Genomic DNA, 25,103 nt, shown 5'->3' with positions numbered 1-25,103 from the left:
AAAGACCAGATAGTGCAGGGAAGTGACCTGACTTCCCCAAGAAAACAAGACTTGGGACTTACTTGAGACCAAATGACTTGAGTCACATGTCTGGTAGGAACACCGTGGAAATCTCATTGTTGCGGTAAACTCATACAATCCGTGCAATGTGAATATTTCATGGAGCTGACTTCAAATACCCACAGGCTGAATTATTTGGCAGCAGATTCAAAACTGTCAGGCTGCAATGGTGCCACGTTCCAGGTCAGTACAAAAGCTTTGGCTTTCAGCATATTTGTGGTCAATAATCCAAACAGCGTGCCCTGCTGCCATTCGCATTATTCATACAGAGTTGTAAAATAACTCTAAAACCAATGACATTTACTTTCTGCTGCTCCTAATACACCACTGGTGTCGTCTCATATATTTGTGACCTTTAGTGTAATCCCTTCAATCTATCCAGAGCCTGTTGGGTATCAGCAGTGATGGCTGGTATCACAGCAGAGACACATAGCCAGTGTGTTGGGATGACTGCTGTTCTGACTCATAATCCTATGCGGTCGGAATCAAAGTGGAAATCATGCATGCAGGTATGCCTGCACTTGACTTCAATAGGCTATTCCCAGAAAATCCTGCATGTTCCCATGCCATAAAGAAAGGACAGATACATTGGAAATATGTACGCTCTGATAAAAGTCAAGGATACACTCAGAGGCTGAATTTTACAGCTTATTACACATAACACAAGCGAGAGTATTACCATGTTTCTCCACATCCTTCAAAGGGTCAACTCCAGGGGAGAGGATGAAGAACATGGGCGTAGCTGGACCCGACTCTTCAAAGGAGATGGCGAAGTCGAGTGATCTGCCAATCACATACTTGCTTCCCAGTTTCTCCTCTACAAAGTCTCTGCAGGGAAAATAGGACTCAGTTCTCCTCAACATTTTTATGTTATCTTTGACCGACAAGCTGGATAACTAACTCAAATACGATTACTGTGTCGTCTGTGGCTCTTTCTAACCTTTATGAATTAAATCCTTTAGTCTTCAACATCATGATTTTCTTACTGCTGCTAAACTGCTCACTCTTTCATAGACATTGTATACCGTATTTTTCGGATTACCGTAATATGTTACGTTAACATACCAGGCACGTTCTTAGTTCGTTGTTAATGCGTCATATAACGTACACTTATTGTTCTCTATTCTATTTTTATTTGAAATTGCCTTTCAAGATGAAATGTCGTTTCTTGGTGTTGGATTTTATCAAATAAATGTCCCCAAAAAATGCGACTTATACTCTAGTGCGACTTATATATGTTTTTTTCCTTCTTTATTCTGCATTTTCGGCTGGTGAGATTTTTACTCCGGAGCGACTTTTAATCCGAAAAATACGTTATTATCTATGCTACACATATCATTTGAGGATACAAAGCTCACATACTGTAAATAGAATGATGGATGATTCAAAATTACAGCAATTTAAAACCTCATTCTAAAATCTTAAATGATGTTGCTAGCTAACACTGTTGTTGCTGACAACTATATAAATAAAAAGCTTCAATAAGTCATACAACACATATGAATTACAGAGGTGCACCTCCAAACTGGGCCAGCTGCAGCCACCTTTACAAACTCTTTCTTTTCCAGCATAACCCAGACCGAAGTCCAACCTTCACTCTCCTTTTACCTCAATTTTCCACCACCGCCTGAGGAAAATATCTGTCTCTTTATGTTTAATGCCCCACTATGTTCACCACCTAGTCCTAAACTGTGTCTGTTGTTAGGTGCTGAACAGCTCATGTACAGTGTCTTTGTCAGAACTTTTCAGTTGAACAGCTTCCTGTAAAGGGCTGATGAGAGCCATGAGAGGGGAACGACAGTGTGGTGATGGTTCTCTGTGGGTCTGTTGCCATTAAACATAGTCATTTTGTCATTTGCGGGGTTCAACGGTTCAGAAATCTACTTGCCCTAAGTCAATTTATACTTGCTTTAAATAGCATTACTTAGTAGCTACAGAGCATGTGCGGGGAGCATGAGTGAGCATGGAGTGCAAGCCGGAGGATTTTGGATGGAGTGTAGGGCTGATTTTTTAAAAAGTGGATTCATACTGCTCACACCATGAGTTTGAAGCATGCCTGAGTCTGTCTCTGTGTTATTGTAGCGCCCACCCTCTCTCAAGGCGGGCACCATTCATCTGATAAATACAACGCAGCTTGTTTCAGAGCTAGTAGTGAGCTAGTAGTGATGATATTGAGCAGAGAGTGGCTCAGAGGAGGGTGAGGAGTGGAAAATCTCACGGCTCACATGTTCTGATTAGTAACATTAGACTAAAGTTAACTGTCATGTTTAAGCTTCTCAACATCCTCTATTGTTACCCAACTAAACTCCTGTTTATAGGATAGTTGAAATACTCGCTGAAGCTTCATAAACTTTGTCTTTGTACTGTACATGTGGAGCTCTCAACAGAAATGAGAAGGAAGCAAGATGGCTCACCCCTTAGCTTCTTTCCTCTGCAGCCCCGGAAAGAATTATTTTTTAATACTTCTACAACCAATTAGGAAAGTTGCTAGATTTACTAGCCAGACATGGCATTTTACTTGGCCCCAGCAGTCCTTGATGTTGCAGCCCTGATCAGTTACTCAATTCATTTTTGATTTAATATTTATTCTCCAACAGTTAAAACATAAAGTAATATATAAGGGAAGCTTTTGGCATGCTTTATTTATCTTTGTTTTGTGTATTTTAATATGCAGATAAGATATATAAGATTGCAAGTTAAGACCAGTTGGAAATGGGACCTAAATCCGATACAATGATGTCCTAGACAGAGGTTAAGGGCTCATAACGAGGCGCATGGACTTTTCTTTCAGAGCTGTGAAATTGCGCTACTTCTAAGCAACAGACATACACATACAGTGCTGAACACGGGTGCTCTGTCATCTCAAACTATAAGCCAAAGGTTAAGATGTCTAAACTTTACCCTTTCACCAAACAGCACAGTTCACAGATCACAGAGCAAAGGTCGAGCCATGATTCCACCTCTCACCTGACAGCGTACGTCATGCGGTCAGGCCTCAGGGCCCTCATCATGCACAGTCTCTGGAGAGAGGTTTTGTTCTTCCATTCCTGTGGGAATTTCTCTTTTTCTGGGCACTCAGATTCCACAAACTTCCTCCAGCGTTTGGCCGAGCCCTCGATGTCTCGGTCCAAGTTCCTGAACTCTTCCATGGAGCACAGGGACTGGTAGTTGCAGGGAGAAAAATGATTCATAAAGAAAAGCTACTGTATTTTTAAAAGTGTTGCTACTCTGTGATCGGTGATGCACATTTAACAGTTTGATGACTTCAGAAACATTTCTCAAGACACAGCAAAAGGACTAACTTTGTTTGAAAAAGTTGGCAGAAAAAAGGACAAAAAACAGAAAGGAGTGCTTATCTTTCCTCACGCCAATATAAATAATATTTATTCAAAAAGAAATGCTGAGTAAACACGATCCCTTTCATAACAGGACGGGGGGTGGGGGACGGCTGAATATGCATCCGTTGCAGAACCAGTAGGGGCTTCATTGTGATGCCACAGCTGACAGACACCTTATCTCATCTGTGGAGAACAGCAGTGTCACGCAGTGCAGTCTTGAGCTGGTACACACACACACACACACTGATGAGCACACACACACTCGTGCAGTGTGTACGCTGTCTACTGTACTGTATATACGAGGAGCAGAGTCTTGAATCCCTCTTACAGCAGACAGTACAAGGAGTCATGGATAAAATATCCATGTGAATCCGTAAACTTTTTTACAATGGCTCACTGCTCCGCATGAGGTGGTGAGTGAGACGAAGTGGCTCAGCACACAGTCTGTCACTTCAACACAGTTTGTTTAATTAGCAAAGGAGGTTAGCAACCCCTGAGCCCTGGTGAGGGGAGAATACACCGGCTCTCGTGGGTTTTATGCTCAGATAATATCATCAAGGGGGCCAAACAATCAGGGCATCTTAACCTCCTATAAAGCTTTCCAACTGATTACGTTTGCAATCGAGATGGGAAAATCGAGTGACGGAATTTGATTAGCAGAGCCCTAAACATCCACAGCAGGTTGAGTGCAGTTGGGAAATGGCCGTCTCCAAACCCTCAGAGGGGTTTGGGTTAAGTTAATATTCTAGGCGGTATAGACTGAAAAATTCATGAGCATGAGAGGCTAAAAAAACATGTTGCTGTTAGGGTTTAATTTGCTGCTAAACTGATCTGACAAGAGAGGGAACCTCTGCTGCATGGTGTCCACAGGGCTGCGTTTGCCAGACGTCTGTTCTTTAAGACAAAATACGGGTATGCAGAGTTGTTACGGTGCCCTTTCAGTGTTTAAATGCACCAGGGTCCCGGAGCAGAGCCGAGCCCACGGAGAACCACATGCTGCCAGCTACTGTGTGTATGTATGGGGTGCTCAAACTTCGTCAAAGGAAGCAACTCCCGTCACTTTGTAATGCAGCTAAGTGCTGAAATAACTTGAGGGAAACTGTGGATTTCAGTGATGCCTTTCTTACATGAACAGTTTGGAGAGACAGTTGAATGTTTTACTAGTGCAGAGTGTTTTTCAAAATTTTAAATTGAGGTGCATCCAGGATGATATTCTTAAAATAGAGCTGATGTACAATTTAACACTTGTCATGTGTGTTTTTAATACTTCTCTATGAAACTAACTATTTTGTGTTGACTATTTTGGGATGGGCAAGAAACTTTTGCCAAGGAAATTGTTTACGTTCAGAGCAGTGTCGGCTCCTGGTCTTTCAAGGAGGGAAAGCTAATTTTTCCGGCCTACATCATAAATGTGTTTGTTTATTTATATGTAAATTCTACCCTTCGTTCCTTTTCAAGAAAATAATCTGTGACCTTGTTGTACCAACTAGGCATCTTTTCCAGGGACTTGACCAGTGTCCTCTCAATGGCCAGCAGAGCTAGGCTGCTTAAACGGCCTTGGCCCAGCTGGAGATGCTGCGCCAGGCTACTGTGAAGTGCCTGTGAGTGTGAGTGTGAGTGACGGGGGAGAAGCTCCGCAGCTGCTGCTGCTCGTTGGGGAAAGAAACCGCAGAGTGACAGAACAGAGGAGCCAAACACAATGCTAGTCGTTTTTTACCACAGACAAGGACGCTGGGGATCGGTAAAGTCTCCGGATCAGTTCAGAACAACGGAATGAAAAACTTCATTCAACTTCATACATTCTTCAACATCGATGATTCCCTCATTTAGCTGTCAATCGACAGAAGCTGAGTATCCGGGCCAGCCAACTGTCCCATCGACCCTCAGAGACGCTGAGCGTCCGATCGGCGGAACAAAGCCCAACATTTATCCAATGAGCGTCTAGTTTGGCTGCAGTGGAACAACCCTTTAGTCAATGAAATGTAAACACAGCAGTACATATTTCACCACATTTTTTTTTTTGTAACATTTTAGGGGAAGCTGAGCTTCCCTTGCAGTCCACCAGCCACTGGTTCAGAGTCACAACAGCATTTCAGTCAGTCAACTCCTATGGAATGTAATATGGAATAAGCATTCATATTTCGCATCGTGGCTCTAACCTAGTCCCTTCCCAGAAGGAAGCACCAAGCACAGCTGAGAGTGAGAAGTGACGATACAACATCCCCCTAGAGGAAGACAGACTCCGGCACTCACACAAGAAGGATGACATCACAGACAGGTGTGTCAGCCTACCTAAGTAATACGTTTCCAGACGTCTCCTTTTCTGCCCGTCCAGACTAAAACACAACCCCAGAGTTTTCAAACTAAAACAGGCTCAGCAGTGTTTCCAGACATCTCCATTTTAAGGGGCTCGGAAACACTTAAGTAGTGTGGACGTGAGCCGTAAACATAGTAAAAAATATGCGTTTTGAGACAGGAGGGGTTAGTACAAACATGTTTCTTGAATAAACTGTGATGAGTTAATTTCCAACCATTATGGTTAACAAAGGATTACTTTCATTACTGATTAATCTGTTGCTTATTTATTATGATCAATCACTTGCTGTACCTTGATCCCTCCCCAGGAGTGGTTGGATAAAAAATCGACTGGTGATATTACACCTGGTTGGACAGGGTATCTCAGGAGGAAGTCCAGCTCTGCAGAGTTTATTTCTTTATTCATCAGCAGGATCTGGGGACAGAACAAACAGGAAGGACTTTTAAATGTTGTATTTTCAGTACAAACCACATTTCCTTTCCACTTGATTAGATTCAAACAGGGCTGTCGGTCTCAGAAGCAACTGATAAAATAGCAAGGTGTTCTCAAAACAAACCATGCAGAATATGAAACCAGGCGGCTTCCCTTCCTACCTGGAAGGCGAGCTGAGCAATGTATGTAAGCTTGTCATATTCAAACAGGCCTCTGGTGGTGTACTGGAAGACTGAGGAGGTGATGCTGTCGATTAGGTTGGACACCCGCTGCTGCAGAGCCTCGTCCGGCTCCGCCTTCAGGACCGCTCTCTGGAAGACCACGCTGAACGCCTGGGGATACAGGAGCAGGTACAACACTCAACACTGGCTCAATATCTGACATTCAGGTCTAACAAGTAACAATGTTTTGAAAATACAGTCAGCAACCTAGAAACCAATGATATAACAATACGAATCAATAACTGTCTCGTATTGGCCTTTAATTATAAATCAGATATCAAGTCAGTGTCATTCATCTCAGACATAAATATGAACTAATTAATGCTACTTTGGCTTTGTTAAAAAGGCCAGCTGTTTTCTAGGGTCTGATTATATGTTTGAGCTGTAGTAGGGAGCCCCTTGCTGGAGTTAGTTAGGCAGCTTATTGTCCTCTAAATAGAACCTGTCCTTTTTGGACTTTCAGGCTGTATTCCTGTATGTTTCCCATGGTTATCCTTTTTCTAGCCACCTCTACTGTCCATAGGGTTGCCTGTATGTGCAGCTAAGCTAAGTCATTTATTCAGTGTTGTTTAAGAGTGTTGAGTGTATTATTCAATTCAATTTGAATTCAATTCAATTTTATTTATAGTGCCAAATCATAACAAAAGTTATCTCACAGATTAGGTATAGACCACATTCAATGTTAAGCTAAATTTGTTATCTGTTATTGACTTTGTCTCTTGCAAAAGCTTGGCTCAGTTATTTCAAAAGTGGTAGCTAAGTGATTGTTTGCTAAATTTAGTTATGTGTTAGACAAGTTCTTATTGGCGGAGCATGACTTGGGCCCTAGGCCTAAGCATTGACAGGCAGATGACCTTGCTAAGATGGCTCAAGTAATAATAGGGTAGCTAGTTGTTTGTTAGCCATTGTATTGCCCTATCCTACTGTACATATTTTATTAATATTGTATCTTTTTTTTTCTCTGTGCTGACTGTAACAGATTATTTGTGCTGCTGTGTTTATATATGATAACAGCATACGATCTTTGTAATGGAAAGAGAGGATCAATGTAATTTGGCTTGTTCCATTAAACTACCATAGAAGTGGACCCTGTTTCCTCGTGTTCTTGCCAGACATGTCCTCAAGACCTGTCAGCATCTGGGATAATGTATTACTCTTGAAGTTACACTTCAAAAATGGCAGTTTAATCCTAACACTGTAAGGCACGTATCCATGTTATCCTTATTATGTTCTAAGGGTGAGACATTTAAAATCCATATAATGGACAATATTTTTTTTAGATATTTCTAAAAGACAACAAATCCCATGAAAATAACCTGGTTTATCTTCTTCCTATGTGCCTGTCACACCTCAAAGACCACCACTGTTGCACCGGGTGACATAATCCTTCACCATCATGAACGCACACACTGTAGTCAACCCCACATACACCGTCCTGTCTGAGTAACGTAGCTGGTTCGAGTATCTACAATATAAGGATGTTCTTTAAACAGGCCATTTACAGAAAGTGGAGCTCTATCACCCTTGAAATGATTTGATAAGATTCATCTTGACCATTCTCCGCTTGTGATTGCTTAAGCACAGTGGTTCCCAACCTTTTTGGTCTAAGGTACCCCACAGCCCTGTCGGATGAACTTGTGTACCCAATTCATTCCCATTATACTGTATGTTCCAAATGCAATATATAAATGTGGATAGTGTCAATATTTAGGTTGGTCTAGGATCATACCACTCCGACTAGGACTAAAGCTCCGTTTCAACTGTTTACCCTTTACTTTTAGCTAACTATTTTAGCCGTTTATTGTACTGTTAGCTAACTGTTTCAACTGTTTATTGTACTATTAGCTAACTATTTCAACCAGTTATCGTTACTACTAGCTAGCTATTTTACCAGTTTATTGTTACTATTAAATAACTGTTTTAACCAATCATCATATTATAACCTTTTATCGTTACTATAACCTAACTATTTCAACAGTATATCCGTTACTATTAGTGAATTATTTGAACTGTTTATCTGTTATTTTTAAATATTTATTTCTGCCATTTATTCATTACTTAGCTACCCGTTTAAAATTTGTACAGGCTGTACTAGCTTGCTAACTGGGTAGTTTTAAACCACTATTACATAACTGCAACATATAGTGTTCAGATGTTATACCTGAAAGTCAAATCATAATTAGAACTTTTTCAAATAAGTTGAGCAGGGAATCTCTCCCATTACCCCCTGGCAAAAGTAGAAGCACCCCCTGGTTAGGAATCACTGCTACATAAAACATAAGGAAGTGCAGGTGTGAATTCTACACATCTAACTAATCAAAGTTCTATTCTACTGTAATTCTTTGAAAAAGTGGTAGCGGGAGTGACAGTAAATTGTAACATTATCATAATAATTGTCATTACCTTCTACACTAGTGTCATTTCTGTCACACTCTGCTCTAATATTGTGTGAAGAACACATTATAATATGTTCCATTTCATTCTCAAGGTCAAAGGTATATAATATACTCTGAATGGGTTTTCATTTGATTATGTTGGGAAATAACTTGGGCCAGGGCAGCTACCTGCGGAGTCGGGAGTGATTGCAAACCATATCTCAGGCTGCCTACTCTCAGCGCTCGCTGGCTGACAATATGAAAGACATTATGCTCTACATAACCACATTAGGGAGCCACAAACACAATAAAAGCAGGGCAAAGAGCATAAAACACGATGAGCAAATGGAAGAGGGAGGGGAGGAACAGAGAAGTGAGTGTAAAGAGGGGTCTCACTGGGGGCCCTTGAGGCAGGAAGGTAACACGGTATGTCAATAGACACGCTACCTTGAGAGAGAACTGGTACATGGGGTGGATTTTATTGAGGTCGTTCATTATGAAGTACAATAAGGAAGCCCGTGATGCTGCTGGTCGGTAGTGCTCCCGAGCCTCATTGATTTTGGCCTCTGTCACCTTGGCTTCTTTTACCTACAGTAAAGAGAAACAGAATCAGTCATAGACACAAGCATGCATGCAGGCTTCATTAATACAAGTGGGATTCATCAATCAGAAAATGATGAAATTGTGCACCATCCAATAAATCATGCGGAACATGGCAATGATGGGACTTTTTTTAATTTTTGGTTACAGCAATTGCCTGCGCAATTATACTTAAGAATGAACATCTGCAGAGGTAGCATTCATCTCCTCACTAACAGTAAGAACACTCTCACATTATCTACAGTACTTCCTCAGACGTGCTCTGAAGTATCACAAAGTAATTCTCTTCAGGAAGAGATAATCTGACATAATCTGATTTGATAACCAAAAAAACCAGAAACAAAGCAAGTGGCATAGAAAGGATTACGGTCTGTTAATAACTCTGGAAACATGTACAAATACGGATAACCAACAACATACTAGGTACCTGTAAGGAAAATTAAATATTTAATAAGTACAGCCTTTCTGTGCCAAATTATGTGTTGCGATCATCAATGGGCTCGTATTAGGAATGGGCGATATGACAAAAATCTCATATCACGATATAGGTCATTTCATATCCGGATAAAGATATATATCACGATATAGCATTTTTTTTTTGTAAATCAAATTAATGAGTAGTTTGTGTAAAATTGCCAAATCGAAAGGCTTATTTCCTACTATTTATATACTTGGAGAAAGATACTCATGTTAGATTTAGGACATGACCTTCAAATATTCTTTCATTGGGTAGGTATTCAATTTCCTTTTTCGGTATTCGGATAGGCCTATTCTTTTTTTACCTAGGGTGCACTCCGCCTCACGCCCAATGTCTTCTGGGATCCAGCCCCACCGCGACCCCGATACGGACAAGTGGTTGAAGATGGATTAATGAATGAATTAATATTTTTTTCTTAAGATAGAACATACTTATATTTTTGCTTAATGTAGACTATCAATAAAGGCAAACTGCAAAGTATGTTTTCTCAGTACATTCTCGTACTATTGATTCATTTTAATTGCACTGTTAAGGTGTGGAAATGACAAACCCTCTCATTCTGGATGGCAGCGCGGGACAGAGAGCGGTGGAGTCCAGTGCTGCACGGTCACACGAGTGATTTCTGATTTCTGATATGGGCATCTTATCAAAAGTATTGTTGTTGTAACATACATGTGTTTTGTTTGTATCTTTCTTTGACAACAGCTGACAGTATATTTAGAAGTGTAGTTTCACTTTCACGCCGCTGTGTGACTGAACATCTATAATGAGCATTGCAGTGGGTTCAATTTTCGAGTGTTAGTAGTGCTGTTGATTACATTATGTTATGAGCAGATATTCACTGTTGGTTTTTACCAAATATCCAAAGCACAAAAATAATATTCTGCATAGCCGTAATTAGCTGCAAATTTATTAACTCCACTGAAACACTGCAGCCTGTGCATGTCTGGGACACAGTCACGTTATGCCCCAGCGTGTGTGTTGTGTGTCTGGTGTGTGTAGTAGACTGGTCAGTGTGTGTACACAATAACGCACAGAGCGACTCTCAGACTTTCAGATTCAGGCTTCGGCTCACTTCATCTTCACACACCCCTCAGCCTGTAAAATGCTGAAGTTATGATACAGGCAAACAAAAGACAACAAAATATGAAACGACAGATGTTTTTCAATCATCATTACAGTAGATACATATCCTCATATCGCACAGCCTTAGTTCGCATGATATCCTACGAAATACGACATATTAAAGGCTGTGAACTGCAACTGGTACATGACTGTGACGGTTAAGTCAAACCAACAAAAAGTGACAGTAAAATTTAAAGTACGAGACATAGTTTTAAGTATGCAAAAACCACTCTGTTATGACAGTGTCATGTCAGTCTCATGCACAACTTTCCAAATAAAGTCTGACCTATTATTATTGTACCCCATAATTACAATATAGGCATTTCCCTCCTAAATACAAAGTTGCTACCCCCTAAATATTCTTATCTGCCCCTGTACATACACACTTGTTCCAGTATAGGTACCCAGTAAGTATACGATTGATATCCTTCATGTACTTAATGTAAGAGTTAATAGGAGTAAAGAAGTGATGGTAGACATAAACAGAATAAAGATAAAGATAAAAAAAGAACAACACCTTCTCTTCAATCTCAGCGGCAGTGCGTTTGGTTGTCTCCAGGTTTTCCACCAGCTCTGTGTCACCCAGGAAGTTTCCTGAAGCTGAGGACAAACGGGACAGCAGGTTGTCCTCCAGTGTCTTCAGAGTGATCTTGAAACCGTTTTGCTGCTTCGTCAGGTCAGACTAATAAACACAAAAACATTCAAAAACTTCAATTTGACAGACTGCAGAGGAATTTCTCAGATACGCTGTATGCTTGTTGTCAGGTTCCTCTCTGGCCTTATCATCATAATCAGAGGCAGTGGGAGATGTTCAAGGTGTAGGTCAATATGAGGACGTGAATACTGAAGGGCACCTCAAAGGCAGGAGTAATCAATATGCTCTGCATTGGTTATCCGGACCCATGAAGGGAGCGCTCTGGGCTGGATTAGCCAGCTTCTGTCTGGTTGCAAACATCAAACCTCTGTTAAGCGACCTAACCCTGAATGTGATGAGACCGTCAATTTGAGCAAGAGGGGAGGGAGCTTTGATGGTGAACTACACACTCACACACACACACACACACACACACGCACACACACACACGCACCCACACACACACACACACGCACGCACACACACACACACACACACACACACACACACACACACACACACACACACACACACACCCATGCACACACGCACACACGCACACACACACACACACACACACACACACAAACACACATACACATTCTATGAATCATCTTGTACGAGACATTTACATGTATTCAATTATGAACAGGCTTCAGAATATGCACACATACACACACAGCTCACACCTCACCATATGGATTAGTGCACCCCGTCCTCTAATAAAACTTGAACTCAAACAGTTTTTTTGTCTTTGTTCTGGCTGAAAGAACTAAACTTTCACTTTTTCAAAGCATGCCGTTTGAGAGGCGTTGGGAGAACAAAGTGGACGGGGCACGGCTACTTCCCTTTAATGCTTCATCCTCCTTTGTCCTTCATTACAGTCTGTTGCAGTTCCTTGTTTTTGCTCAATAATGACTTTGCTTATTGAAGTTTCCTTTAGTAGAAGCTTCTGTGACCTTTGAATTGTTGCAATTACAGGAGGGTGGGCTGTTGTGAGATTTACCTACTTCAGAGTAGTTGGTGACTGATGATAGCTGAGGATTTTTGAGTGGCATGATTCCGGACAGATGGTGGTAATACTTTTCTGCCCCCGCATAATCACCAGGGAACTAGAGGTGGAGCTGTTCCTCCTCCCTGTGGCATAATGTTCCCATGACAAAAGACATACTTAGCCCAGATCGCACCAGGGGAGGAGATAGTTTAAGAGATCACACTGCTTAATTGCTCTTTATATGACAGTATTTCCTATCACAGTGATGAGAGGTATTTTACACCATTGTAAAAACTAATTGAGCCTCTGCCTTGTTAAATGTTACATGCTCTGAATTTGACGTTATTACCAACTCACTAGTAGTTCCCCTGTTCCCCTGGGCCAAAACTGCGCAGCAAAAACAAAGGGTGATTTGTGCCATTTTAAAGAAGGACCCACACTGTAAAGAAATAATGGACCATGATGTCACCCACTGGTTTGTGTGCAACTGTTTTGAAGCCAGGAGTTGGACATTTCACCGTCACTATCTTGGTGTTTTGGAGCCAGAGGTGGCCATATTTGGACGAGAGAGTAAAGCTGGGGGAGGAGCGCCAAGGCGCTGCCGTTTCAGTGGTGCTGTGCTACTCACTAAAGAGGGAAACTTTTACTGATTTTGAACAAGCTGTGTCATCTGGTGGACTTCTGTCGACAGGTGAGCAGGGAGCATCTGGCACTGGCACCGTCCTCTGCATGTACTGCAGTGACACAGAGCTGAGTGAAAATCTGCAGTCTCCCTTAAGTTACCAGCTAACACTTGCTTTCTAGCTTGGTTAGCAATATGCAACAACTGAATGTTGATCGAAATTTTTAGGCAAACAAAATGTTACGATCAACTTTGATGAAGTGAAAACACACTGTGAGAGGGTCAGAGTACTAAAACGATAAAACAGGCAACACCCCAAAACAAGTCCACAGCTATTTTAGTGTACACATGGATATGTATTACTAAGCCTCTATCCTGATTGACAGGTAAACATCATGCTGTATTGAAGACGACTTTTAGAATGCTAGTGATTGGGACAATAAACTCACTTATTACTGAGGTAATAAATCAAATGAGAAGTAGGCTCATTGTCTCATTGACTTCTATAAAATCAGACTTCTTTTTTGAGTCAGTGGTGTCGTCCCCTGCTGGACATTAGAAAGAATGCAGGTTTGAGGAACTCCAACATTGGCTTCTAGCTACATCCATTACTTTTTACATGGAAAGCCCTGACGTGTGCTTCGAGCAGAGAATACAATCACAGAATGGGTTTGAGTGGTCGTTTGCATGTATGAGTCAACTGTGACCTTCTACTTGCCCACACTCGGTGCTCTTGAGGGGAAAAGCTATCCACACTCAAACATTCCCAACTGGACCCAGTAATGAGTCAGTTTTTAACGATTAGCTTTCCTCTGGCACATTGTACTTGTAATTACCCTTGCTTGGGAAAAAACAAATAATTAACCAGTCAGCAGAACACTCTAATTGGGATTAAAATGAGATATTACAGCTCTCATTTTTTAAGCAAATGATTACTGAATGCCACAGAGCAGCCCTGTTTAGGTAACTTGGGAAGTGGAGCAATTTGGTTCTCATTAACACCGAAGGTCTGGGTAAGAATGGTTCTGGAGCAAATACACACAGGGGTGTACACATGCACACTCACTCGTACACGCACAGGGAGGACCAGAGGAGGTTTTTCTTGTGCTAAAAGGTTGTAGACTGATCCCCCTGTGCTCTCTCCAAAAAGGCAACTTGACATTTTAAGCTCCTTAGCCCGCCTTTGCCTTGGTTAAATGAGAGCTCTTTCACCCAGTAGTCATCTTACGGCTGAGTAGCAACGCTAACCTCATTAAAGGTATCATGGCACCGAGTCATTCAATGAACACAAACAGGTACAGCCATTTAAAGTCTGATGATTGTTATCAGTCCAGGTTGTTTTCTGGCAACAAAAAGCCATTCAGCACTTCATCCTACGGGCCGTGTTTTGATAGAAAGGTGCTTGGAGTGTACACAGCAACTCCCCCAACCCCCCACCTTCAACTTTCAGTGTTAATTAAAATGATAAGTGAGTTCCAGATCTTGTTTTTTCTCACCCTCGAATCTCAGTGAAATGCTAATTAAAGCAGCTTCATTAAATCACATTTCACTTTTGCTGAGGGGACATAAGGCTTAAAATAACTCCATTTATTAAAAATGCTGATTTTTCCATGGATGAAAGCCTATAGGTCTGAATAAAGCATTGCCTAAAGAAGCCTTACAAACAAGAACAGCTCCAGAAAACCATCAAAATGCAAATAGGATTGTTAGAGTTAAATCTGCCTGACCCGTTAACAGAGTCCCTGCATTATCTTAAGTTCTGATCTCTGCAAGACATCGCCGTCAGCCAGACGTGTTCTGAACCAAGAGGGATTTCTGATTTTACTTTCCTCTTGACTAACAAGAGCTGCATTTAAGGAACAGCGGTAGTGTGTCAATGTGTTGTCTAATTGCTGTGGTACAGAAGCACCACCGGCTAAACCATTTCAAACAGCTGACATGAAAAGCACAGATTGTCGATGAGACGAGCGCAAGGCATCATTAGGCGCTGGAGCTTTGATCAAGTGAATTTTCACTTAATTACGAACATTTACATTCAACCCATACTGTGGATATCTGCTGCTCATTATTCCTCGACAAGTCGGCCGTACGGCTGCCAGAAACCTGCTGTACTTTACACAGTGCACCTGCAACAAACTGACCAGCAAGGACATCTAACAGCTACAGCTGGTGACGGCTCATCAACAGAGTGAAAACAACAGCTTTTCTCTCCTCACAGTCAAGTCGCACAACAAAGACAATGATTTACATTCAAAAGGAAAATACACCTAAAAGCGTCTCCTATCTGCCTCTCCTTTGATTTTGGGGAGTTAGATGTGTGAACATAAATGAGTCTGACAGAGTGATAAAAAAAGATGAAACTCCTTTGAGGATAGCATCAAGACACAATTATACAATTCCTGGAGCTTGATGATAAATGGAAGAGTGTCACAGAGAACAGTATCCAGGGTGAGTGCGACACATTGGGGAATTGTTAGTGTTTCAAAAGTGCATTGGATTTTTTGATTTAGGATTAATGGATTATTGTCTTCACGGGTGATCCGTCATGGATGCTACAGAGAAAGAATCCATGAAATTCAATTAAATTTAAATTCAATAAACGCTTAATCGTTTGATATTTTGTTGTTATTGTTTTGTTAAATGCTGATACTTCAAAGTAACCAGTTCGTGAAAGCTTTTGCATTTTATATTTAAAGGTACTAGTTGGGTGGATCTTGCACAGTAAGTAAAGTGTTTGTAGAAGCAGGGAAGTCAGTGTTTCACTAAATGAATGCATAAAGAAAAGTTATGGCCATTATGGCTGAACAGAAATAATAACATTCGACTCCTTTTTACATCAGTTAGGAAATGATCATAGCCAAGCAGCAGCAGCAGAATAGTTTGTAGGTAGTTCCTCACAATAGCCTCAGTCTGTGCAGGACAGGCGTTACTTCTGTTTGTGCTAGAATAAAAATCCTTAATGCTTTAAATCAATCAAGTAGATATCTAACAGTTTTTATTATTATAATTTATTACATCAGCAATTAATTAAATAACATTATACCGTGGTCTGGGTGAAAACTCAATTGTGATTGGCTGCAGGGTGTCCTAAATGAAATTAAAACAAAAAGAAAAATCTCTTATTTACAACAGAGTGTAGTTCTTCAGAGCCTTCAGAGTACTCTGAACACCGGAGACTGTGACACTCGAGCTGTAAGTAAGTTACTCTGCCCCTATGAACTGTATCGCAGTGATCATTTCACATCCTGTTCGCTGTTTAACTCGCTGCTTCAGGCTGCAGCTGACAGCAACATCACACATGGATTATCATTCTCAGTAGGGAACAATGGCTGGATAGCTAAAATCATATTTACTGTTTATCAACCGTACGCAGTGACCTTTTTAAATCTTGCTAACATAACGTTAGCATTAGATTTCTGGCCCATAACATTAGCTGGGGTTCTATGACCTGGGCGGACTAGAAATATCTCCCGTTGCCAATTCATATCTAAGATCTGTCCTATTTAATGGAACAGTGAACAACGTTTCCTTGGCATAAAAACCTTATTGGATAGGAATGATTGTTTCAGGTATTCAATCGAACACTCACATGTTACCAGCAAAAGAGAGTTATTTTTTGGAAAAACTTTTTCAGTGAAAAAGCTCTGATAAAGTCACTCTACTCTACCAGCTCAGGTACACTATACTCTACCTGCTCAGGATACTGTACTCTACCTGCTCAGGCACGCTGTACTCTACCTGCTCAGGTGCCCTGTACTCTACCTGCTCAGGTACACTGTACTTTACCTGCTTAGGATACTGTACTCTACCTGCTCAGGATACTGTACTCTACCTGCTCAGGTACTCTGTACCCTACCTGCTCAGGTACACTTAAACTAACAACAGTAACTAACATTCTGCATTGCATATCACTGTGAACTCAAAACTTATTTTAATCAATTATGATTTGCATAAACAACTAAAGCAGTATTGGTAATTTCAACTTCAGAGATAAACATCATATCCATCATGTCAGAGGTGAATGACACTGAGTACTTATCATTATTCTGCACTAAGGGAAATATAATGCTCTGGGACATTGGAGCAATGTAAAATAATGTCCACACGGAAGTGGAAGGGGATTGTAACACACTCAATGTTGTGTTGTCAGACACTATTGTATATACGTTACAGGTATTGCAATCGTATCATGTTATGTAGTACATCCTGAGGATGAAGGCGATATCCAGCCCTAACAGGCACCCATACACACAGTGACAAACTTCAACACACTCACACAGACACACATTCACACACAGCCCTGCAGTGTCCCAGTCTCCCTAAGTGAGGGACCCAAAGCCCCATAATTATCACACATCCACTTAGTTTGCTGTTAATCAAAGGCAGCAGCTGATTGTTTTGGAATCAAAGAGCCTGGTCCTGCAGCCTCTTGGGATGTTTAAGACAGACTGTTTTCTTGCAGACGTGTAGCATTAAAGATGGGTAATGACGAGGGAAAGTGCAATGCCCAGCTTATGGAGGCCCCGGACTCCTCTGACTGTTTCTTTTAATTACGCCTGCACAGAAAAGATGTTAGGAGCAGAACCTGTAACGCTTGTTTGTTCTCTGATAGCCCTGGAAGAGTGGGACAGAAAGGGCTTTCATGTGTGCTCAGGTTCACTTTTACATTCCTGTGACATGTTGGATGAAAAGACATTCATGAAAAGTTGCTCTTTGTTGTTAAATATCTGTATCAGGTAGAGATACCTCTGCCTCCACTGATACTCTGACTTCCTCACCTTTAGCTGTTCCAGGTCAGGTCTCTCCATGCTGACCACCGCCGCCAGCAGCTGGTCCTCCAGACCGTCTCTGGTCACTGTGAAATTGATCAAGGTGCACTGGGCCTGCAGCTCTGGCTGGTAATGAGGGCTGGCGAGCTTGGTGTGCAAGATGAGGCGGAAACTGTGGTTGTACTCGCACTCCTTGTCTCCAATCTTTATGTACCTGAAATGGAGCGGAAATCTTCTGATCATTGAGAGTCTTTAAATGGAAGTTTCTAAAGGGAAGATGTTATGAAAGCAGACACTAGCTGAGATGATCAACCAATAACAGCTATAATTATCTCTCATGTCTTATGTCATAGGTTTTCCTGTATTCAGTCAAAGGAATCTTCTTTCTCATGTCTGGTCTGGTCTCATCTCATCTCATCTTCATCCGCTTATCCGGGGTCGGGTCGCGGGGGCAGCAGCTTTAGCAGGGGACCCCAAATTTCCCTTTCCCGGGCCACATTAACCAGCTCTAACTGGATCCCGAGGCGTTCCCAGGCCAGTGTGGAGATATAATCTCCACCACCTAGTCCTGGGTCTTCCCCGAGGCCTCCTCCCAGCTGGACGTGCCTGGAACACCTCCCTAGGGAGGCGCCCAGGGTTCATCCTTACTAGATGCCCGAACCACCTCAACTGGCTCCTTTCAACGCTAAGGAGCAGCGGCTCTACTCCGAGTTCCTCACGGATGACTGAACTTCTCACCCTATCTCTAACGGAGACTCCAGCCACCCTCCTGAGAAAACCCATTTTGGCCGCTTGTACCCGCGACCTCGTTCTTTCGGTCACATGATTAATCTAATAATGTCATGTCATCATTATTTAAAATATAAGGCTGGTCTTATTCTATCTGGTTGTTATTATTATCAACAAATCCCACAAAAGCATCAAAACCAACATCAGATATATCTCATTTCATTTTTTTCATTTTTAACCCAAACTTATAAGGCATTGTTCTTGCATAGATCCTGTAGCTGCAAAAAGCATCGTTGACTATCAATAAGGGCATAACAATGTGTTTCTTATAAACAAATTTAGGATGGTATAATAAACGTTTACATAGTCCATAAAACATGCACGTGTTAGGTTAATTGATGACTCTAAATTGCCCGTAGGTGTGAGTGTGAATGTCTCTGTCTCTGTCTGTTATCCCAGTGATAGACTGGCGTCCTGTCCAGGGTGTAGCCCTCCTCACGCTCAATGTCAGCTGGGATCGGCTCCATTCCCTCCGCGACCCCAACAGGGACAGGCGGTTGAAGATGGATGGATAAATAAAAAGGATTTTGATCCAGAACCTGCATCTGTAATTAATGTTACAACTAGGTTTGGACCAGTGTTGCCTTGTGGAAGGTTGAGACTAGAGGTCGACCGATAGTGGATTTTTAAAGGCAGATATAGTAACGATAGTTTGGAGCATGTTTGTCGCAGCCAGCAGCTAAAGTTTACAAATTTTAAGATTCTTGGCAAACTCAGACGAACAGACTACACAGCGACAGCTTTCATTTTAGCTGTTCTTAACAAGCTGTGAATTGTTAGCTTAACAAGCGCTGTGGTGGTGATGGAAATGTCGCTGTTTATGCTGAAATGTGATGCACGTGCCAAGGAGGTTATCTTTGTTTGTTGACATTGAACTTGTGAAGGTTTTATTTGTTTTATTTTTTATTGTATTTTCTTTTTTTTTTGCACTTAAAATAACGTGACTGACGCATTTCTTCGTCTTCACCTGGGTCATTTCTCTCCTCTCTGCTGCTGCCACATTTGCCCTGTCTCTCTCTCTCATGCACTCTGTGTGTGTGTGTGTGTGTGTTTGTGTCTGTGTTTGTGTCTGTGTGCGTGCGTGTGTGTGTGTGTGTGTGTGTGTGTGTGTGTGTGTGTGTGTGTGTGTGTGTGTGTGTGTGTGTGTGTGTGTGTGTGTGTGTGTGTGTGTGTGTGTGTGTGTGTGTGTGTGTGTGTGAAGAGCAGCCCTGCCTCTCAGAGAGCAGGGCAGGGAAGTAGCAGTTTATGACGCTGTAGAAAAAAACTACAGCCATTGGCCACTATCGGACCCAAGTTCCGCCAATTCCAATAGTTTGTAAAATGTCCTATCGGCACGGATTAATCGGCCAAAACAATTAATCCATTGACCTCTAGTTGATATTGTTAATACTATCTTTGATTGAAGCAGTAATCATCTGATATTTTTCCACATGCTAATGGTGATAAGTGATCACTGTTTGTTTGTTTGTTGATAGTTATTTTATATAAGTGAAAGGTCCTCACTACAAAACCAATAACAACAGAAATAACATTCTGCCTTGCATATCTCTGTGAACTACAGTGCATTTCAATCAATTATGATGTGCACAGACAACCAAAGCAGTATTGATCATCTTAACTTCAGAGTAAACAGCATCATATCCATCATGTCAGTGATGAATGACACTGACTAGAGGACATATTTGCTAAAGGAAGGCCAATAACAAACACATATTTCATAAAAACTATAATATTATGGTTCTGTATATATATAGTCACTACGTCTCAGCCAGGCATGCGGTAGTCTAGTGATGGTACTATAAACATTTATTATGAAAAAAGTATATAACACAATTAGGATTCACCGATACAAATACTAATATCAGATATCGGGCCGATACTGACTCAAATAGCCGGATCAGGTGCCGCGACAGAGGTGTTTTTTTCAAACTGGACAGTAAGATGGTAATTTGGCTGCTTTTTTTGTGGCCTGGTCCTTGAACTCACATTTTACCGACTAAGGTATATCGCTGGACTGAATTAGTCCTCTAATGTGGTGGCTCCCTTTCCATGTAGGTTATACATGTTTGACTTGGGCAGAGGTGTCGATGGCGTGAACTATTGTGCAACCCACAGCCAGGAGTTTTAAAAGCAGGAAACAGCGGATCACAGAAACTAGATATCACCTGGTCATCAGGTCAACCGCAACAACAAAACATCGACCATCAAGATTAGCAGCTGGAAAGCCTGAAATCTGTGAAACGCAGACCATCACGGAAGAGAAAGCCATGAATAATCAGATCACGGGGACGGTAAGAGAAAGGATCCTTTTTGAAAAGGTGGCCAAGGTACTTTGCCGACGTGGTTTTCACCGGGATAAATTACAAGTGATCAGCAAATTAGAGAACTTGGGAAAAAAGTTCAACGAAGTCAGTGACCATAATGACAGGAGCAGCAAAGGAAGGCTGGACTGTGACTGTATGTCACTGTGTATACCCATTTTTGTGTTGCATGTCACGTCACATGTTTACACCTCAGAAAGCCGTCTTTTGGGAAGGAGGAATATGGTTTCACGTAGACAGGATGTCAAATTGCAGCCTTCGCCTGGCCGCAAATGTGATGCATTTTCTATATAAAAATGACTAGAATATCATCTTTCTAAAATAGATAGATAAACCCTACTATTTCTATATTGGTACTGGGAGGGCTCTGCACATTATCAAGAGAATGTTCTCTACCAGTAGTACCCCTGTCTAGCATGTCACAGACACCACAGTCCAAAAGTTGGCTGACCACTCTTGGAGACACATCAAACCGACAAGCTACCACCGGAATCTTTTCACCATCTTCCAGCAGTTGAACTGCCGTTGCAACCTCAGTCTGGTCCGAATACTGTCTGATACCACCAAGTAGGGTTGGGCGATGTCTACCAATAGCTCTCACTCTGTGTGAGGGACAGTAGCAGGGTGGGTCTACATACATCAGTGATGCCAAGTCCAACCACAGGAGGGTAAAATAGTGAGTTATTAATAACATACAGAAACATTGTTTTAGTCCAGCATCTCTACACCTCTCACTTTCTCTCTCTCTCAAACACACACCAATCGGGTGGTTGATTAACGATGCAGATTGGCTCATATACACACACACACACACACACACACACACACACACACACACAGACACGCACACAGTGATGCTGTTTCATCTGTCTTTCTCTCTTTCGGGTGTTTTCTGTCCACCCTTTTTGAATCACGATGTTGGGCTCAGTGGTCGATCTACGGCGATGTATGATGACCTCATCCACTGACCCAACCCTACCACCAACCGCCATCGGGTGAACATCCTCCAGCCCACAGACTGGGGACTAATTAGCTACTGACAAGAACACAAATTCCATTCTTTATTCTATATAGGAGTATGTTCACACATTCTTCCATTCTGAAAATATGTTCCTTTCATTTTTTGTGTGTGAATTTGTTCATATTCAAAATATGGCAAGATTGAAAGCTGCTAAATACAGCTTGAAGTGAGATTGTCTTGTCAGCATGTTAGGTTCAATACTCAGCCCTGGCTCACAAAGCTCAGTAGTGGAAGGTGGAAATCTTTTTTACCTGCCCTTCTTAATAGTTTCTCTGCCCAGTAGAGGTCCAAGAACGGGATCCAATGTTTCCTCCAAGTTCTCTATCAGAACCACATCACCTTCTGCCAGTGCTCTCTCTATGGCATCTAGGTACCTATGAGGACAAAACAGCAGAATCCCTCTGTCAGAATCTTCCCCAGAAAATTACCGTAAGCTCATTTCACTGTAAAGCCTCCTACCCTCTCTGTCCGATGCGGATGACACGTAGGTTTTCGCCATATTTGGTTTTGATCCACTTGACGCCTTGCAGCTGGGGGTCCACCATGAGGGGCCAGCGTTGGCAGGAAGTGAGAATTGTGGCGTTCTCAGTGGACATCCTGTCAGCAGGCAGACCCTCGTTCTGCCATGCCGCAATGTCAGCGTCGTCTGTCAGCATGGTCAGAGGGTCCAGGTCAGGGGTCACTGGGATGGGAACCTTACAGATGATAGTGATGAGCATGTATGAAGTTTGAAACATTTTCACCACTTTGGCTAAGTTTCGGCTTATTGACTTATACATGTATTGTAAATAAGTTATACAAGAATGGTTTCTGAGTGAACCTTTTTTCCAGATAAAACAGGGAGTGTGAAGCTGGAATATACTGGACGCAAGCAGTTAAGGTAGTGATATTGCATGTGGGTTTTGATTTATTGTTTAGCGTCTGATTTCCACTAGCATCAGAAAAACTGCTCATGCTGACCAATCACTGTTCTTGTGGTCTCCATGTGGAGGAGTAAATTGCTATTTGTTGTTTGTATTTGTGTGAGAAAATCCTTGAGCTAACTTGCACTTGCTTAAAGAACAACTGGTTTCTTTGGCAGAGATTTTTATTTTCATAGCTCTGGCAGTTCTAAACCGTCACATATGGAGGCCCTGAAAGGCAAGGTGAAAAAAACGTTTCGTAGTTCATAGTAGTTCATCTCCTATGTAGGAGATAGTATCTTGTACGTACGAGATAAACTTTAAATAGTTTCCCATAAAATTAGGCTGTTTATGGGATGGTAACAACTTGGAATCATATTGTGAAGTAGGTGGATGTAATGGTATTCTATAATTAGGTGTATGCAGCAACAATTGTTAAAGAACAGTGAGTATTTAAACTATGAAATATATAGGTCTAGTTAAATTGTAGACGGATGATTGGTGTGACAAAGTTATTGCACAGGGATTGTTCCTGAAAAATAACTAAACACCATCTTTGTCCGTGCGTAATTGCGCATTGAGCTGGGAGCCGGGAGCTGGCTCACTTCACTACCTGCGTTAATTGTGCCAAAGACATTAGTGGCGTTTCGGTATAATTGCACTTATAGCCTATAACTTTAGCTGTCACATTCACTTCACCACGGTGTGTGTGTGTGTGTCTGCGTGTGGCACGGACATGCGCGTAGTATGATTATTTTGTCCACACAGTCAACATCAGCTCCTGTCACAAATCGAAGACATTTTGACAGTCTCTGACATCTAACGATCTGATGAAATGCTTTAGGTGTTGGGTCAAAATGCATTTGATTTGTGACTGACAGCTCTTGTTGACTGTGGACAGAATAAGCATACAGTTCAATGATCACACTTCACAACCCCCCCCCCCCCCCCCCCCCCACACACACACACACACACACACACACACACCTTAATTGACAACTAATGTTCCAATGTAGCCTATAAGTGAGGTGAGCAGCTCACAGCTAGTTCCCAGCTCCATGCGTAATTCTATGTGCGCAGACATACAGTACCAGTCAAAGGTTTGGGAACACTTTTCCATTCAGCTGAATGAGAAAGCGTGTCCAAACTTTTGACTGGCGCTGTAGATCTCATGTTTATCGTCGTAAACCACCTGAAAACAACAACAGTCTGCTTAAGTTAAAACACACAGACCTCCTGTGTAACAGCCATGCCCAGACACATCAGGTGTGATATACAAATAATGTCCAACTATCTATTTATATATATACATTTATATACATTTATTTTACATATTGCATTTCTTGCATCCAGGTGCATCATATACACATTAGGTAGGTTTTGAGCCTTGAACTGGACGGCACTTGCTCACAAACTGTCATATATGTTATTGGTAGCCATTCGGAGGTTTCAGTAATTACTTTGCTGAGTAGTGTTATAATAACCCACTGAGATTAAACAAAAAAAATTAAACCAAAGTGGTTTTCTTTAATGTTGTCTTCATGCTCAGAGTTGCCCGCCAGCATCAGAAACAGAAAACACAAAATCCCAAATATAGTAGTTCTTGAGGGCGCCATGTAGTATCTCCACAGCTGTCGTGGCCTAAACATGTATTTACATTTTTGAATATGGGCACATCAGCCATTACTGTTTAAGGCCACCCACCTTCAGCTGACTGAGATAAGGCCTCCAGGTGTTGTCCATGAGCTGGAGTCTGTAACGTTTGGTGAAGTATCCCAGGTAGGAGATGAAGGCAGTGATAAGGAGGACATCCCCACACAGAGTCCTCTCCTGTTTTTTTAAGTTTTCTACAGCCTCCGCCCAGCGAACGTTCTCTGATGCAAGGCCCCCTACCTGAAACACAGGCACACACGAAGATCATGTTGTTGTTTTTCTTACACTAACGTATTCCCCACGGCAGCCGGTGAAATCAAATCTAAATGTTCTACAGTTGCCGTCAAGGATGCATAGCCTCATGAACTTCAGGAAATCTCCACAACAACGTCTTGTTACCTTCAAGTCCTTTTTTTATTAAGTTTTCATGTTGTTTATTGCCTCTCTGCTCT

The 25,103-nt window shown here is 41.8% G+C and overlaps 1 protein-coding gene across 1 annotated transcript in view; it reads right to left on the bottom strand.

The window, feature by feature from the left end:
• dnah9 (dynein, axonemal, heavy chain 9) overlaps positions 1-25,103 on the bottom strand; it is a gene marked incomplete at both ends in the record, with an annotated part of 182,158 nt that overhangs the window by 29,248 nt on the left and 127,807 nt on the right. Inside the window, 10 exon segments of the mRNA XM_083933223.1 lie at positions 740-888; positions 3,028-3,221; positions 6,007-6,129; positions 6,309-6,479; positions 9,191-9,331; positions 11,464-11,628; positions 17,975-18,179; positions 22,348-22,470; positions 22,556-22,791; positions 24,703-24,891. Coding sequence (XP_083789349.1) covers positions 740-888; positions 3,028-3,221; positions 6,007-6,129; positions 6,309-6,479; positions 9,191-9,331; positions 11,464-11,628; positions 17,975-18,179; positions 22,348-22,470; positions 22,556-22,791; positions 24,703-24,891 — 1,696 coding nt within the window.

This window comes from Echiichthys vipera (assembly GCF_963691815.1).
Source record: "Echiichthys vipera genome assembly, chromosome: 18".
In the NCBI taxonomy this organism is placed as follows: Eukaryota; Metazoa; Chordata; class Actinopteri; order Perciformes; family Trachinidae; genus Echiichthys; species Echiichthys vipera.
The sequence above is the reverse complement of the archived record's forward strand: the minus strand, read 5'-3'. Positions and strand labels throughout refer to the sequence as shown.